Source organism: Glycine soja, chromosome 4 (genome assembly GCF_004193775.1).
Source record: "Glycine soja cultivar W05 chromosome 4, ASM419377v2, whole genome shotgun sequence".
In the NCBI taxonomy this organism is placed as follows: Eukaryota; Viridiplantae; Streptophyta; class Magnoliopsida; order Fabales; family Fabaceae; genus Glycine; species Glycine soja.
Genome location: NC_041005.1, coordinates 51,410,384 through 51,429,297, shown reverse-complemented (window position 1 = coordinate 51,429,297; position 18,914 = coordinate 51,410,384). Strand labels below are relative to the sequence as shown.

The 18,914-nt window shown below is 27.1% G+C and overlaps 1 protein-coding gene across 1 annotated transcript; it reads left to right on the top strand.

The window, feature by feature from the left end:
* Window positions 1-1,449: 1,449 nt before the first annotated feature.
* LOC114410438 (WAT1-related protein At4g08290-like) lies at window positions 1,450-6,168 on the top strand. The gene is made up of 7 exons (XM_028374378.1): window positions 1,450-1,742; window positions 1,906-1,968; window positions 2,172-2,288; window positions 2,485-2,725; window positions 3,056-3,214; window positions 4,806-4,957; window positions 5,540-6,168. Exons 1-7 carry the CDS (start codon window positions 1,525-1,527, stop codon window positions 5,781-5,783), a joined length of 1,194 nt encoding a protein of 397 aa, XP_028230179.1. The 5' UTR covers window positions 1,450-1,524; the 3' UTR covers window positions 5,784-6,168.
* Window positions 6,169-18,914: the final 12,746 nt, after the last annotated feature.

Below are 18,914 nucleotides of genomic sequence, written 5' to 3'. Positions count from 1 at the left end.
CTATTTTTTCAATAAAAATAAATTTTAAGGTATATATATATATATATATATATAATTTTTTAATCCTTTTTAATAATAAACTTTTAAAGGATTAAATTAAACTCTCCTCTTATGTTAGATATACATTTTCCTCTACTAACAGATTCAAATTTATGACAAAAATTAAGAGATAAACTATTATATATATATATATATATATATATATATATAAATTTATAAATATTGTGTGTATACATATGCATGTATTTTTCTATTATAAATTATGTTTTATAAATATTTATTAATAAATAATAAACATAATAAATATTAAAGTATATATATATATATATATATATTAAATTTGGTAATAATTTTATTTATTTAATGATTAATTTTCAAAATATATAAATAATGTATTAATAACATTAAATATCACATTAATACTTAAGTTAAAGTCTACTTTAGGATAGATAAATTGTCAATAATAAAAGCAAGTAATAGGTACCATGCATGTTTAAATTTTAGTGGTTTAGAATTGAAGTATTAATGATGGACTTCATAAAAAAAATTAATGATGGAAATTTGGGAGAGAAACAACTCAATGTAAAGTTGACACGCGGAAGCAAATCAGCTTGCTTGGATAAATAGCTAGATTCTATTGTCATGTCAGGAGGGGTCGATCAAACTCCTCTTTCTTCAATTATACCAAGTACATTTCCTTTTATCAATTAAAAAAAATTGTATTGGACACACTTTGAAAATAAAGGCAAAAGGGACACAAAAAAAAAAGAATAGGTTAATCATTTTTCCTACTATTCTATTTGTAATACTAATTACTAAAAAAATTGTATTGGGCATACTTTAAAAAAGGGGGAAAAAGGACAAAAAATAGGGTAATCATTTTTCCTACTATTTTTTGGTAATACTAATACTAATTACTAAAAATAGTTTTACTTTATTTAATTACGATATGACCCGTATTCTTTTCTATTAACTTTTTCCCTCAAGTTCGGTCTAAACTAGGTTTTATGTCATGAGGTGGTTTTAAGTTACCAATTGAGAACGTGCTTGGTAAAGAGCCTTATAATGAATTAACTCAAACACGCAAAGAGAGATGCAGTTTTAGTCTCTCTCTCTCTCTGAGCTAACAGCAGTGTTGTGTGTCCATTAGTAATTAACTTGTGAAAAAGCAACGATGACTGTTAATACGTGTTTTTCAGACATTAATTAAGAAATTAAAAACAACAAATTCTTATAAAAATGTTCATTAATATATATATTTATTCATTGTGATTTTTAATGTATCTCATTATAAGTTTTTGTAATATTTTTAATTGTTAATTAATTCTCGAACCTATCCAACGATCAAAGATGTATGTTAAGCTAGGGGCATTAGTATTATAGTACTTTTGCTTTTGCTTTACGTGTATAAAAGGAAAGGCCATCCATCTCACCTATTGCCTCAAGGTGTGTTCATAAAAACGAACCACATAGCATTTCTTTTTCACTCTTCTCTCTTCTATTCAGCCACTACCTCACACCACCATGAGTGCCGAGAAGGTGAAACTGACTGGCAGATTACGCCTATTTTTCACTAATGCAAAACCATACATCTTAATGATTGGCTTGCAATTTGGCATGGCTGGAAATTACATCTTCGGCAAGGATGTTCTTAACCATGGCATGAGCCGTTTTGTGTTCATTGTTTACCGAAATGCTATGGCTACTATTGCCCTTGCCCCTTTTGCATTTTTTATTGAAAGGTGTCACTATTTTTGTCTCTTTTACACCTTCATTCCCTATCTTTCTGAATATATATTTCTATCTGTCAATCTACATCTATATCTAAAAGTGTACGTACGTTTTATCACTCACGATGGTGGTGATTTATAATTAATTTTAACATTAATTTTATTTTTTTTCCAGGAAAAGTAGGCCTAAGATGACACTCCCAGTCTTTCTACAAATAATAGTCCTTGGATTCCTTGAGTAATGATCTAAAATTAGCCTTACCTACACACATATATACATGCAACAAACGTATAGTATATATATAATACACACATTTACTTGCAGCGTGTGTGTGTCTATATATATATATATATATATATATACACTCATGTGTATTTGTAGGAAAAATATGTTTTAATAGGATAATAACTTTGTTATTACATATTGCTAACTTTGACCAGGCCAGTTTTTAACCAAAGCTTCAATTACTTGGGGATGAAGTATACTTCGGCTTCATTCACATCTACTATAGTGAATGCTGTGCCCTCTATTACCTTTGTGCTTGCAGTCTTCGTCCGGTAACTAATTGGGATTACTTTAATTCTTTAATTACTCATTTCTGTATGTAATCAATCGGGAACACTAGATTTTCATAAATATACATACTCAACTATATTATAAAAAAAAAATGCACATGGTGTATACTGAATAATTTCCCGATTAATAGATGGTGCAATATAATATGCAATTCACGTTTGGAGAGTCCGCATATAGGTTGGAGCATCTAAGACTTAGGGAGGTTCGGAGTCAAGCCAAAGTGATTGGAACATTAGTAACCTTTGGAGGTGCTTTGCTAATGGCAATTTACAAAGGTCCGGCATTCAACCTTTTTCAGTCTGGAAGCACAACCCATCATGAAAATGGAAGCACCTCCTCTCACAACAGCCACCAAACTGCTGGTGCTATTTATATACTAATGGGTTGTGTGGCTTTGTCGTCTTTCTACATTTTGCAGGTAAATACAAAGAGAAATGCTAGCTAGTATCATATATAACATATTTTCTCTTATTAAATGAAATTAAATTACAGATATTAAATACGTGTTTCTCATTCTTAAACTATCAGGGATTCTCATATAAACTGAGTCACATATAGATATGACAAAACAGGTTATTTGATCTGATGCGCAATCCCATGCGGGTCAACCTGATACGAATCCTAGATTATAGTGGATGTGCTAAAAAAAGTTTGACTTCAATTCAGACTTCTAAAAGAAAAAATATTATTTTTTATTTTATAAATTAAACCTAAATTAAACTATGATTAATACATGGATTTGTGACAGTCTATAACGGTAAAGAGATACCCAGCGGAGCTATCATTGGCAACGTTGATATGCCTGGCGGGAACAGTGGAAGCATCTGCAGTGGCATTTGTGGCTGAACGTCACTCCCGTGCTTGGGCTGTTGGTTGGGATTATAGGCTCTATGCTCCTTTTTACACGGTTTGTTTTACTTTGTACCAATTCATCTGAATTTATTATTACTTTACCAATTCCTCTATAGTGTAACGTTAATTATTTTTTTCCTTCTTTACGGAAAAAGTTTTTCCTTTTCTGGTTTTAGATCTTATATCACGTTAAGTGTCAACTAATTAATCTTAATCAAATTGTCTGGACCACTTATGAGCATAAAGCCGATAAAAAAATACCTTTGAATCAATTTTCACGTTAAATGATGTTAACCTTCTTCCATCCGTGTTTGACATTTGATTACCAAAAATAAATTCCTCCCATCAATTTCAATTTGTTCAATTAGAACATACCATTATTATTATGAAGTGTAACCTATTAGAGTGTTAGCCTAGTGGTAAGGGTTGGGATGGATAGCTTACATGAAGTCTTAAGTTTAAATATTATTGTTGTTTTGAAAAATAAAAAAAAAGATTATTACAAAGTAGAGTAAAAAAATTTCTGTGCCACTGAAAAGCGTAATAAAAACTGTATATAATTAAACATGTTTAGATAGGTGTTGCCACATGTCAAATGTGAGTTTAAGGTAATCAAATGATAAGTTTACAAAGGATTTGTTTTGAATCAGAATTATTGTTGTTTTCATATATATAATATATATTAAACTTTAGAGCAAAAAAATTAAGATTTTGAGTTTTATTCCTACACAATGTTAGTATAAAAAATTACATTATCAAACAATAAAAATTTATTATTGTTATGACTTTTAAAGTATATATATATATATATATATATATATATATAAACAAACTTACCATACACATTAATTTGTGTTGAATAATAATGTAAAAATTCTTTACACGGGTTAATGCTACATATTTAATCTATCATTTTTATGTTAGGTTAAGAATTTTATATAAAATTGATTAATAATTTACTTTTTTAAGATAATAATTTATAAATTAAATGTAATTTTTTTATTCAAACATTTTTATTGGAATTGATTTTATATATAATTAAAATAATCTAAATTAATAATTTTGTAAATGATAAACTAAAGACAAAAAATTGTCACTAAGTCATTGAGATTAAAGTAATATATTTAGATCTTCAACCAAAAATCACACACCACGAAATTCGTTTGATATGACTTTAATAAGTTCTTTATAGACTAAAGTTATTTGACCTAAAGAAAATTGATTTTATTTTTAAGTGGTTTTTTTTCTTTCTCGGGGACTGGTTCAGTGGTTGACAAAGTTTAATTTAAAGACAAGTTTAAGTCTACCAAATTTTGGGGGTCCAGTAAAGTGTTTTCATTTAAGACAAGTTACAGACCTCTATATTTTTTGGATGATTATGGAAGAACCTTAGTTTCAGTGGAGTACCATGTTGATATATATTGTCTCATAAAATAGGGACGGTTTCGATTTTAGATGGGACACCCATATTCCTTTAACCAATCTCCATGCACATCACCCTCCTCGTGACTCCCTAAACAAAGGTGCACAATATCAAATATGAAAAGAAAAAATGTTTTCATTTACAAGTGTTAGGAGGAGTTGCTTTATATTTGGAAAAATCTCAATAATTTAGTTTCTTTTATCTCATTTCCTAACTTTTTCAGGGAGTAGTTAGTTCAGGAATTGCATACTATGTTCAAGGGCTGGTGATGAAACTAAGAGGCCCCGTATTTGCAACAGCCTTTAATCCTCTTTGCATGATCATTGTTGCTGCTTTGGGCTCCCTTATATTAGGAGAACTGCTCCATCTCGGAAGGTATATATATATTTTTCTTCAATTTCCTCGGTTATCCTAGCTACTCCATTTATGCTTTCAATAATCTTTTCTTGTATCCCTGTTTTCAATAATTAATGTCTTGATGACAAAACACAGATGAAAACAAGCCAAAAATAAATACTCACGTTTCTAAACCTTCTACAGTACTTGCTACATGTTTCGTAGTATAAATTAAACATACAAGCACTTATTACACCTTCTAACGAGTGTATTAATTAAGGAAAATAATTAAAGTTACCTAAATTAAAAATGAACATTAATGAAAGAGACTCTCTAGCAAAAAAAAAGGGCATTCATTAATGAACATTTAAAATATTTTATTACTTAAAACATGAGCATTAATTCGCGAGAAAAAAATGGTCCGTTGAATGTTTTCACTAGAAATAACTAGGATATGATGTCACCTAGTAACCGAAAAAAGATATGATATGACTCCAATTAAACTAAACTAATAATACAACACGGTGAGCTTGTTTATAACTTTCTGGAAACTTCAGAGGGTGGACCTTTCTGTGTATTAATTGACAAAAAAAATTATTTTTTGAATGGTGCATATGGCAGTATCATTGGAGGCATTGTAATCGCAGTGGGGCTTTACTCGGTTGTGTGGGGCAAAGCCAAAGATTATTCAGAACCCAAATTACCATCAACAGATGCAGAAGACACAGAATCACTGCCAATTACTGCAACTTCCAAAATTGATATTATTTCTGGGAATTTGGAAAAACAACCATCAACTGATCAGAAATTAGAGGAGACCAACAAAGTGGGGGAAGAAAAAGAGTTGAATGTTGTGAAGGTTTAATTGACTAATCAACGATTCCTTGTCCACCCACAATGTTCGGAGAAAGTGAAGTCTCACGTGTGCACTACCAGAAATGCATTGCCTCAAGTCAAATATCAATGTTTACAAAGAATGAGTCTAGGCAACTTAATTCCTAAGATTAGGCCATATAGCTACCAATAGTATTCCTCTCTCTCTCTCTCTCTCTCTCTCTCTCTCTCTCTCTCTCTGTTGTAATTAGTTTTGAACAAGCAATTACCTACGTTCTGTTTGTTAGAGTAGATAATGTATTTCATTACTTCTGTAACCTATGTATATGATTAAGGCATGCAGTGAGAATTAGTATGAATGTTTGCTCTTTAATACTCACGTTTAATAACCACAAAAACGGAATTGTGTAAGTTAACTATGATTTTTATTTGACTAATGTGAAGCACACCTCATGTATTAGTAATGTTACCTAAATTTGTCAGCCATAAATAGAAGTGAGTGTCTGATAGCTGCACTCTGCAGTATCATGCTTAATGTTCAAAACAAGATGAATCATGTTGAATATTATACTTATCATCCCTATACAACAAATTAAACACATGTTTAAGGGGCGTGTAACAAAAAAAAGTCAAACTGAAATTAGAGGCATCTGAAAACAAAAATGGAACAATAATTGTTACAACTTGTTGGGAACGAAACCACTCATAGACACATAGTAAAAAAGAAAATAGTTGAGAGAAGAAGAAATAGTAGTTTCTTTATTGATTACTTAAGTACACATATATTCACTCTCTATCATATAACACTCACACAAGCACACTTTTAAACGCACATATCTAATTAACTAAGATTATGCAACAAACACTAATTGATTGGACAACACAAAATGGGCGGATTGGTAAATCTGATTGAATATTCACACTTGTTAATTACCTTTTTTCCTCCCATTGCTAAAGTTAATTTTATGCACACTGTTGCAATTTTTATCCTTTTATGTTATCACTCGATCATGTATTGCAATATAATTAGAAGGGCTTGACTTTTGAAATAATTGTTGACTTGTTGTGAAAGTCAATTTTTTTTCAATAATATGACGTTGCACAATTGGGTGATCCGGTGTAAAATCTTTACTCTATCCATCAAAATCAAATCCTTAATTTGCAATATAGCTGAAGCCTGAAGGTAAATTAGTTGTGCCATCATCAAATAATTTTATCAGATTCATAAAACTTGATTTTTTAAACTAACCAATGAACTTTATAACTTACAACCAAATAAATTTAAAACACTTGTACAAATGTGTTTTATTTTTGGGTTTCATATAGCAGAGGTGTAAATAGAAAAAAATTCAAGAGAAGTACTATTGGCACTACCTGTTTCTGCTAATAGCACTACCTGCGTGGATGATTTTTGCCCATATCCCAAAACTATCCCCTTAAAAATTGCACAATGGAAACGTGTTTCTGTTGTGCAATTGGAGGGTGAAAAAATGCACAAGGGGAGTACATTTTCATCGTGCAAGTGCACAATGGAAGTGCACTTCCGTTGTGTATTTTTTCACCCCTCAACTGCACAACGGAAACAAGTTTCCATTGCACTTAGGTAGTTACACAATGGAAGTGTGTTTTCGTTGTGTTTTTGTTAGGTCACCCGTATTTTCACAATGAAAACACATTTCTGTTGTGTAACTACTCATGTACAATGGAAATGTTGTGTTATTTTTTTTATATTCTCTAACAAAATGGAAACATATTTTTGTTGTATATCTGCACAACGAAAACATGCTTCCAATTTGTTAGTTGTTTTGCAAAAAAAAAAAAAATAACAATGGAACCACAATTCCAAATACACAATGAAATCATGATTCTATTATGTATCAAATTTCAGACACACAATGAAATCATAATTCTAATATATTTTGGAAAATAAAAAAGCAGAATCATGTTTTCGCATTGTTTTTTAACATAACAAAAACATGATTTTGTTGTGTTAAAAAAAAATTACCACGTTGGGTGGTCTAAGGGAGACGAGAGAAGAGTTGGAGAAGTGACGGAGAAATGATAAGAGTGAGAGAGGAAGGGAGAAGTGTTGGATGTCTTATGAAAGAGGAAGCGAAAAGTGTGAAAGGAAAGGAGAAGGGTTGGGGTGTAGGAAAAAGGAAGGAGGATAGAATGATAAAAAATTTATGAGTGGTAGTGTCAATAGCAATTTAGGTAGTGAGAATAATTGTTCCCAAAATTTAACAAAATACACACAAGAAAGGCCTTAGGCAAAATGTTATATCCATGCCCTTTGTCTAGGTACACTCCTCTTTTATTTTTACTTAAATTTTTTACAATCATAAATACTCTTTATACCCCAAATACCTTTGTATCATTATTCCAGACAATAGTTTCTAGAATTGTGTTTTAGTTTTTTTTGCTCTGGAAAATAGTTTCTAGAATGCAAATTCCAAAAACTTCTTCTATAATGCAATAATACTCATTTTGTTTCTAATTATAAGATCTTTTTCAGAAATTTGTTTGTCTCTTTTTATAAGATTTTTTTTCTTCTAATTTTTAGATGCATTAATTATTTTTTTTCTATATTTTTTTACTTAAATTATTTCTCTCCAAACATTAATGAGAAACAATTAAGTAGATAAATAGATAAAAGAAGGATAATTTTAAAATGATAGTACAAATAATTGACAGATTCGATATGATTAACTAAATTAACTATTTTTTTAAAGGAATTGAAGAGTCTTATAATTAAGTTCCAAAAAGTAGTTTCCAGCAAAATACAAGATGTGAAATAGTATTCCAAAAATTATTTTTCAAAATTTAAAAATAAAGCATTTCAAAAAATCATTGTATTGAACTTAATTTTTAATTTTCTTTCTTCACAACTTTATTTCTTTTAATTATGCGTAAATTACAAAAAAGGAGTGCAAACATACCTTGAGAGCTTGATGATGAAAAAACACTAATATTACACAAAGAGACCAAGTAAGCAAGACCAAAGCAAGATGTGGAATAGAGGTCATAAATGGAGTGAAAGAGAGAATGATTCTAATGAAAGCATGCAAATTGCTGGTATGCGTAACCAACTGATTTAATAGACCAATTATGTTATAAAATAATTAATGTCATTATATATAACACTAAAATTTCTAATGTATATTTAATACATATGTAAATTTGCATAATAATTTTTGTGACAATTAATTTTTATCTAATAATTAATTTTTTTACATATATAAATTGTAAATAAAAATCATAGGTTTAACAAAATTTTACATATGTAAAAAAATACATTATTAACATAAATTTACTAATGTATTTTTTTAACCTTATTACAGTTAATTTTGATCTAATAATATATTTTTTACGTATATAAATTTTAAATAAAAATCATAGGTTTCATAAAAATTTATATATGTAAACACATTAATTATTAGATAAAAATTAATTATCAAGAAATTTATTATATAAATTTATATGTGCATTAAATATACATTATAAATTTTAATATTATATATAATGATATTATTTTATGACTTAATTGATCAATTAGTTATAATAACGCGAATGTCACAAAATAATAATGTTGTAAAAGAACTTGGCTTAATTTTTATGTTCATGGGCTAAATGTTTGAGATTAAAGAATTAGGTCGGTGCAAAACCAAGGGGAGCTACTATTTAAATTCTACTTTTTACGTTTTGTACCCCTCAATTTTTTAACATTCCAATATTCCAAAAATACCCACCTATATTTCTAACATTTTTTTTCTCACCTCACCCGCCGCGCCCGCTCAACTCTCTGAAGTCTCAACTCATCTCCTTTCCTTCTCCTTTGGTTGCATTGTCATGTGTGCAGTTGCACAAGTTAGCTCCTCCCACACAGTTTTAAATCTGAATCATGCAAAATTATACACAAACAATTAAGACTAAAATATTAAAGAATTATGTTATGATTATATAATTAATATTTATTTAAATATATTTCTCTTATACGTATATATTCAATAAAAGATTTTTTAAAGCTTGGCCAGCAAACAATATTAATTCACCCTCACACAACTTCTTGTGTGTAGGGATGACAAACAAACCAGACGAGTATGAGTAATAGTCCTACATTATCCATTTGCGTGTGGTATTCATTAAGCAAATACTTCTGATTTTTTAGGTTCTTGTTATATTTATTCATTTTCTTCATTTATTCACTCCTTTTTTTTCTAAGTGAATAGGAAAATGTATTTTTTGGAAAATAAATTAAAAATAAGAGTGGATAAACAAAGAAGAAAAGTGGATATAGCCACTATCTTTTTTTAATATGTATACATATATATATATATATATATATATATATATATATATATATAGGTATCTGTGAATATTTAAAAAAAATAAAAAAATTAAAATTATTTTAAAAAACACTTCTATTATAATTTTTATCTATTTTAATATTTTTAATAGTTACAACTAAAATTATTTAAATATTATACACAATTAAAAATATTCATAAATAATTATTAAAAAAAGAATAAATAAGAAATTTATTTTATGAACTCCAAACAAAATTATCTAAAAATTATTCTCTAAAATATATAAATCAAATATAACTACACAAAAATATAAATATAAATAAAATACTATATAAAAAATATCTAAATATTTAAATATTAATAGGTAACATATACTCACCGATACAAATACCATTATATTCAGCGAAATGATTCTTTAGGGGTAATTTTTTTCTCTAAATTGTCAATAAATTTTAAATAAATATTGATAAATGAATAAGTTTTAGGATATTTCACGTCTTCTGAATTTAAAGTCATATGACTTTTGTTTCTTTTTACTGAAGTCGTAAAAAAATTATAACTTCTTATGTTTTTTTTAATATAACCTTGAAGTCGTAAATAATTTTATTTAAATTAATATTTTTATATATTTTTTTATTTAATATTTTTTTATATTTGTGTAAAGTCATACATATAGTTATAAGTACATTTTATTAGTGTTTCATTTATAGAAAATATTAAATAAAACTAAAAAATATTAATTTAAATAAAAATATATGACTTTGTATATTGTTTTTGTTTTACTTAATATTTTCTATATTTTTATATATTGTTTTGTTTAATATTTTTATATTTTTTATTTAATATATTCTATATTATTTTATTTAATATATTTTTTTTATAAATGAAACACTAATAAAATGGAATTGTGACTATATGTATGACTTTAAAGTTGAATTTGTTGAAATTTACTATAATTAGAAAAATATCTTTAACATTAACAAAAAAATATAGAAAATATTAAATAAAATATAAAAAAGAAAAATAATAAATATTAAATAAAAAAATATAAAAAAATATTAAATAAAACAATATATAAAAGTATTAAATAAAAAATAAAAAATTAATTTAAATAAAATTATTTACGTCTTAAATTTTATTTACAACTTCTAAGTCTAAAAAAAAATTAAGAAATCATAAATTTCTTTACGACTTCAGAAAAAAAAAAGTTATAAAATAATTTATAACTTTAAATTTAAAAGTCATAAAATATCCTATGATTATTCTTTTTGAATATTTATTTAAATTTTTTTGGTTTTAATAATTTAGAAAATAAAATTACCCCTAAATGGTCATTTAACCGATTATATTCATTAACAAAAATATCCGTACCTGTTGTTTGCGGGTACCCATTAAAAATACTCATGTTTTTACCCGTTGTGGATTCGAAGACATGACAAAACTCTCTTCAGGGGGTGCCCTCCACACACACGTTCCATGTGAAAGACAAACTCTATTAGCATGGAAATAGAGATAAAGAACACAAAAAACTGTATGAAAGGTAGGTAAATATAATGTCGTTATACCATATATGACGATTATAAAAAATAAAAAAAAAAGTTAATCAAATTTTTAGTTCTTTAAATTTTTTAACTTCTAATTTTTAATCTCTTAATTTTCTTTTGACAATTTTTAGTTCTTCATTATTTTTTTATCATCACATTTAATCCCTTTAATAAAATGGTCCATTTTCAATTTCTCATTTATTTTTACTGCTGAAAATTAATCTTGAATATAAAATAAATGAAAAACTAAAATAGAAAAAATTAAGACTAATTTTAAGTAATAAAAATAAATAAAAAATAAAAAATGGGCAAAAAATATAGAGGGACTAAAAATACAAACAAAATAAAATTAATGAATAACTAAAAATTATCAAAAAAATTTTAAGGACTAAAAATTGGAATCTAAAAAATTTGAGGGATTCAAAATTTAATTAACCCAAAATCAAATTATTGTTCCCCTAACTCTTCTACATGTTTTGTGAACTCAATTGTTGGTCGCCCCATATATCTTCCATTTTGCCATAGGGTATTGCTATATGTTACGAAGATTACTAGTACGAAAACACACAAATTCTACTTTTTTAGTTTTTATTGAGTAAACATAAAATATAGGAAATAAATAATATTAAAAAATGGCTTAATTATACAATCATTTTTTTAATTAAAATAAAAAATTTAATTGGATCTCTCAATTATTAAAAAGTTTAATTGTATCTTTTAAATTTTTGAAAACACTATAATCCTATCCTTTATATCAATTTCATTAATTTGATTATTGAAAATAAATATTTTTTACATCAATTTTCAATACGATAAATGTAAAACAAGACATTTTTACATCAATTACTCATAAAAGCATGGTCATACATCTAAAAGAATGGTCGTGCATCATTAAGCAGATAGTGCTTATGAATTAGATCTTGGCCTCATATTCATTCTAGATTTGCAACTTCAAAAATGACCGTGCTTGGTTAAGTATAGTTGTGCATAAAAACACCCCTTTATCTTTTAAAGTGCATAAATAGGAGAGGAAAAAGGAAGCACAACTAATACACTCTTATTCTTATTGTTCTCTATGCACTTAGAGCTCTAAAGGAGGAAACAAAGGCTTTCTCAGGGGGGATTAGTTGGGAAGAAACAGTTGTTTTCTTTCTTTGTAAAGGATTTCTCATGTCTTTTCATATGGCATGTTTCCCTGAGATTAGTGTGCTATCTCTAACCATGAATAGGTAAATTCATAATTAGGATTGTGGTGTAATGTATGGTTGGAAACCTTTTTTATGTTTAATTCCAGTTAATTCATTGTTTGCCTTATCAATTAGTTTGCTCTATTGTTTTAATTCTTCAATTTGATCACCCACTAAATGTTTGAATTAATTAATTGTTGCATGACCATTGTGCGATTAGTTGGTAATTGACATATTAGAGAAAAGTATCTAATACAAATTATGACAAATTTCTTTGATGTAATTTCATTCTTTTCTCATATAAGAATCATTCTTTATATCACTTATATTTTGTATGGTTAAATTTTACAACAAAATCTATTGTATATATTAGTTCGCCAATTATGAGAAATGATCATTTTCTTAATTTCATTCTTTTCATTATTTTTAATTCAATACAAAACACTTATAGAGAATCTATTAGGGATTGATCTGATGATAATAAAAAAAAATGAGTATTTAGATGTGGTTTTAAGTTTAAATCTCATTACCAATAATAATAAAAACACTTAAGTTTTGAAGATCCATCAACCTTAGTATTAAGGTTTTGAATTAATATATTTAGATGTTGTTTATAACTTATTGATGCAAATTTTTCCAAAATTTACTTCCCCTCAATTTTCCAACAATCTCTCTATTCATTGAGGTTATTATTGATATTTAATGAATAGAGAAGGGATAAGATCAATACCCGCTCATGAGTCCAAAACTATTTTTGAAGAAAAAAAAAAAAAAGGAATTCCACCCAGCATATGTGATATGTCATACTATATCAGACGCCACCATGCATCCTAAACTTTTCTTTCATATATATTTGAAAAATAAATATACCTGATAAAGAAAAGATAAAATAATAAGTGATATGATGTAATAATTTTTTTAAAAAATAATATATATTAATGAATTGCTTAATAGATATGAGTGTTCATTATCACTCTTTAATATTTTATTCTCACAAACTTTCCCGCTTTATTTAGACACAATCAATCATATATTTCTTTGACCAACTTTTTACGGTCATATTTTGTGTATTGTTTTTAAAAAAATGGTTTATTTATTTAAAATGTATTTTAAAAAATTTACAATAATTAAATACTTTTAAAAAAGTGAAAAACTGTTTTAATAACATTATAAGTTAAAAATTATGGTTTCTTTAAACCACTCCAAAAAAATAAAAGTGTGTTTTAAAAATATTAAACATATATATTATTAACACGCCAGTTTTAGAACAAAAAAGATGAAATCTTAAAAAAATAATTGTTGAAAATAGTTTTATCATTCAAACATAAAAAAAATTACACTGCTCGTGATATATATTATACATAACTATCTCAATCTCTCATTTTTTTAATATGCATTCAAAAATAATTTCTAAAATACAAAAAACATTTATTTATCATCCCACTTTGATGTTCAGAAAGTTATTGAAATTTATACGTAGCACAAGAAACACACGAAATTTATAGAAGAGGTTTCTTATGTCACAAACAAGGGACAAAAATGATTAAAGCAAAGAACTTTAATCAGCTTAAAAGAGTCAATAATGGTACTGGCCTTGAGCAGATGCCTTGACTACTAAAGCAAAGGGTTACTTATTTATCCATTTTCTTGACAGATGAATAGAAGTATATGTTGTCGATTGGGTGGTACCCCATGTCCAAGCTCCTATTTGCATGTCTCTTGGTCTAATGGGTATTTTTTTTATCATCTTCCCTTTATTATATGGAATTGTCTCCATCTTCCTTTCCCCCCTCAATTTGATCCTTTTATGATCTCTTTATATTTGTCTCTTATCTTAATTATTGTTTACCAAATAGACCACCTTATTTTTCTACACATTAATTTCTATAAATATACTGATATACACAGTACTCCTCCCCTTTAACCAATATAAAATCTACCAACTTTTGACAAGTTTATCAGTTAAGCAATATCTACGTGGCCTTTGATCCAAAGGTTAATCTGATCGATGGATCATCTCATGTTCCTTGCACAAAGATATAGTGCTGTCGAACAAAAGACGCAATTTTTACCGTATAAAAAATGTAGTTGATTGCTTACAATTATTTGAGCTATGGCACCAGCTTTCCTAGTTGGTATGGTAATTGTTGTTCAACAATTCCAACGCGATTCAGGTTCGGATGCCGGTAGTTGGATCTATGGCTTCAGAAAATGTGAGTTTGCAGTAGTTTTTAGTTTTTTTTTTATTTTTTATCAGGAAGCGATGAGTAAGATCATTAGGTGACTTTGGCAGGGAGTTAATAATAACTCAGAAATTCACATTAAATTTGATCTTACTTGAGATCTGATCCGTTAAATAAGTTTTTTTTTATTCATGTAAACCAAATATATGTATAAATTTTTTTCAACAATTCATATATATTATTCAACCAACTGAATTTGATTTTCTTAATTATTAAATAAAAGTTAAATTATCACATTTAAATAAGTTACAATTAATTTAAATGTGTATTTTTTATCTAAAACTTTGAATATATATTTAGTAAAGTTGCATACTCAAGAATTTGAATGTATATTAATATCATTCACTGAGTCATTAGTTTGTGTATGTTTATTAAACTTTTTTCAATACAGTAAATGTTTTTTAATTAAATTTTATGATTTTAAATGTTAAGAAAAATTATTAATTAAAGGAATCCTTACATTAAACACAGAAGATGTGCCCAACCCAATATTCATTCCAAACTCTAAAGTACCCATCCATCAGTACAAAAACTAAAAAAAGCTCCCCGCATTAGCATTTCTAGATCTAACCCATCCATTACAAAGCAATAATAACCCCCCAAAGGAAATAAATAACACCAAGAGTGAGCTTCCATTTAAAACAAAACTCCTCACTATCGTAAGAATGCCAGCAAACCGTGAAACAAGTTTGCAACTCTCCCCCACATCTTGCTTTCTCAAATCCACGCTTTAGTGTCGTTGATGTTAACAAAATTAGATAAATAATACAGTAATCAGTATCAGTGTAAAAGTGCTTCCTCGTTACAACGAATCGTGATTCGTGACCTTAGTGGTATCACACTCTCTTTTATTACCTTCATTAGAGGCAGACATTGAGGGCGCCAAGATAAAGCAGAACAAATAATTAGGCATAATTTTACGGTTATTTTCGTCCTGGGTGACAAAAATGTCAAAAGGTGGCCACATATAATAAACCCTCACCATATTTGGCACACATAGCTTTTTGTTAGAGATTGGGCACTCCAAATCATGATCTTTGGAATCACTTCCTTACATAAACAAATAACTTAAAGGCTAAAGCAAATCATTATAGAGGAAAGAGGAAAATAATAATTTTCTTTCTAGACTCGTTTTCCATCGTGCATGCACGCTGAAGCAACGCAACTAAAAACATAATAATGCAGATATTTTTAACTTAATCAATTGAATGACTTAAAAGTAACTTGTAGCGACTAAGAGTTTGTTTGTTTTACAGTTGGATCCATGGCGTTGATGAAACAAACCAATTCCAATTAATACATTCAGTTGAGGTGTCTTGCAGTGCTGCTGCAGACCATGATGTCTAAATCTATTGGTAAAATTTTGGATACAACAAAAATTAAAAATACTAATAATTAAATACACTAGTATCTAGCACTGCTCTTTATAGACTGAATTTATTAAAAATTACATAATTTTATAATTAAGTCTCACATTTTATTTTATTTAATGGTGAGTTTGATATCACTTGTAAATTTATATTTTTTAAAATTAATAAGAGAATGTGTTAAAAAATGTACTAGGTACTAGCACTACTCACAGAACACACAAATATATGTAATGAAGAAAAAATAATAGAATGTGCAAAATTTATTCGATTTCTTAATAAATGTTTCAATAAAAAGTTTTTATTATTTCAAATATGTTGTCTATTACCTACTAACCCCAAATACCCTACTGGAGATTTAAAACTTAAAAATATTCTCTCATAATAGACATTCTGCTTTAAGTGATTACGTACACTCGTTTATTCTTTATTCATAAACTTCTTTATGGAGTATTTAGGATGGGATATGGCTGCTTCTGAGAATGAATATGTGAGTATAACTAAATGTCTCACTTTCCAAAGTAATTGAAAAATATCACTACTCTTCTCAATGATGAATATCTAACATTTAATATTGTCATTTCAATTTTCAAACTTTTTTTACTAATTAATTCCAAAATAACACTGACGTTTCCCCCTCAAAATACAAAAAATAAATAATAAGAAAACATTTGATATATAAACAATCAATATGTTATCCAACACCTGAAAAGATAATAAAAAAATAAAAAATATGATAGAATTTATGATGTAATAAAAAAAGAAAGAAATTATAGGTGTGTATGTTTAAAATTATGAGTAATTTATGTATGATCACTTAAAGTAATATTACAGTGACTTTGTATAATGTGTACCGTAAAGCTTAATTTTTAGATTAAAAATACTTTTAAAATATTAAATTTATTTTCTAAAAATTATTGTATTTCACAAATTTGTCAACGATGAAAAAGTTTTTATATAATAAAAAATAATTGTAAACAAAACTTCAATGATATATTATTTTAAATACAAAAATAACTATTATAAACAGTGTTTTTAGTTTACTATAAAATTTAATTGTTTTTATATAATTCAAATAAAATATATTATTTAAAATTATTTTTCTTATAATTAATTATAATAATATGATTAATGATTTTTTACAGTTAATTCGAATACATATTATGTTTTTCTAGATAAGTTTATATCTAAATTTTTATTTCATTAATGAAAATAAAAATATTTTTAAATAAAATTTTAAATTATCATAATAATAAAATTGTTTTTTAATATAAACTCCTCGATGTGTGGGTATTTCATCTTTCTTCACTCTTATCCTATAAAAAGTTGATCCTGTTCCCGATCAAGTCATGGGGATTTACAATTTTCATTATCCTCGACCTTGTTTACGTCTCTCCTATTATTTAATGTTGCCTAGAAAACGAAGTTTCAATAACTTCATGTATCCTCCACCAATTGTATCGTCTGCGTGCACTGTTTTTTTATCATAATAAAACTTGTAAAAGTTTTGTGGAGGGAGCAAGCAATGAAAAAGCAGAACATGATTCTTAAGGCAACATGATACATGGCTACAATTAAGTGGAGGTTGGCAGAAAGGATTTTTCATTTATAAAAGTTAGTTAAGAAGTCGTTGTGTGACGATATATAATTAAAAACTGTAATTTTTCCACTAATGCTAACTCAAAATTAAATCACATAAAATGCACTATCAGATAGCATTATTTTTTTTGGAGAGAAATCAGATAGCATTATTGGAGATTATTTTACACCATTAGCTTTTGTTATATGAGGAGTTGGTGTTTGACATGATATCAAGCATTAGATTTGATACTTGACGCTCGATTCCATATATAGATAATGTTTCTGATTTATGTATTGTATATCGGATGGCATTATATTAGTGATGATTTTGCACCCATTAGCTTTAGTTATATGGCAGATGTTTGACCAGACATTAAGCATTCAAGTTTGGTGTTTTTAATTAGCGATCCATTCAGTGGTTTATCTGAGTTTTTCGAATGTAACTTTGTTACGGTGTAGTTCTTTTTCCACAATTTGCCTAAAATATCCACTAATTCTTTTAATGATTAGTTTTTGTTAATAAAATTGATGGATCATTTTTAGTGAATTTTTTTTCTTAATCACTTTTTTCATTCAAAAAAATTAAATTAAAGATATTGTTTAAGAAATTAAATCCAATACCACTTGAATTAATAACTTGTTGGTATGTCATAGCTTTTTTACAATATAATTCATTTAACATTTAAAAAAGTTGTTTTAAATTTCATAACTATATATTATTTATTAATTCCTCAAAGATCTAAAAGATTGATATCTTCTAATAAATACTTTTCTATAACATAAACGTGGGATCGAATTCTTGAATACATTTTAAGGAACAAGAGTTATGTGTCACATAGTATTAAGAGCAATTACTACATATACTATATATGAATACACCTACTAGGGATGATTTAATATCTGGAGGTTTTAATAATAATTAAAACCTGGTTG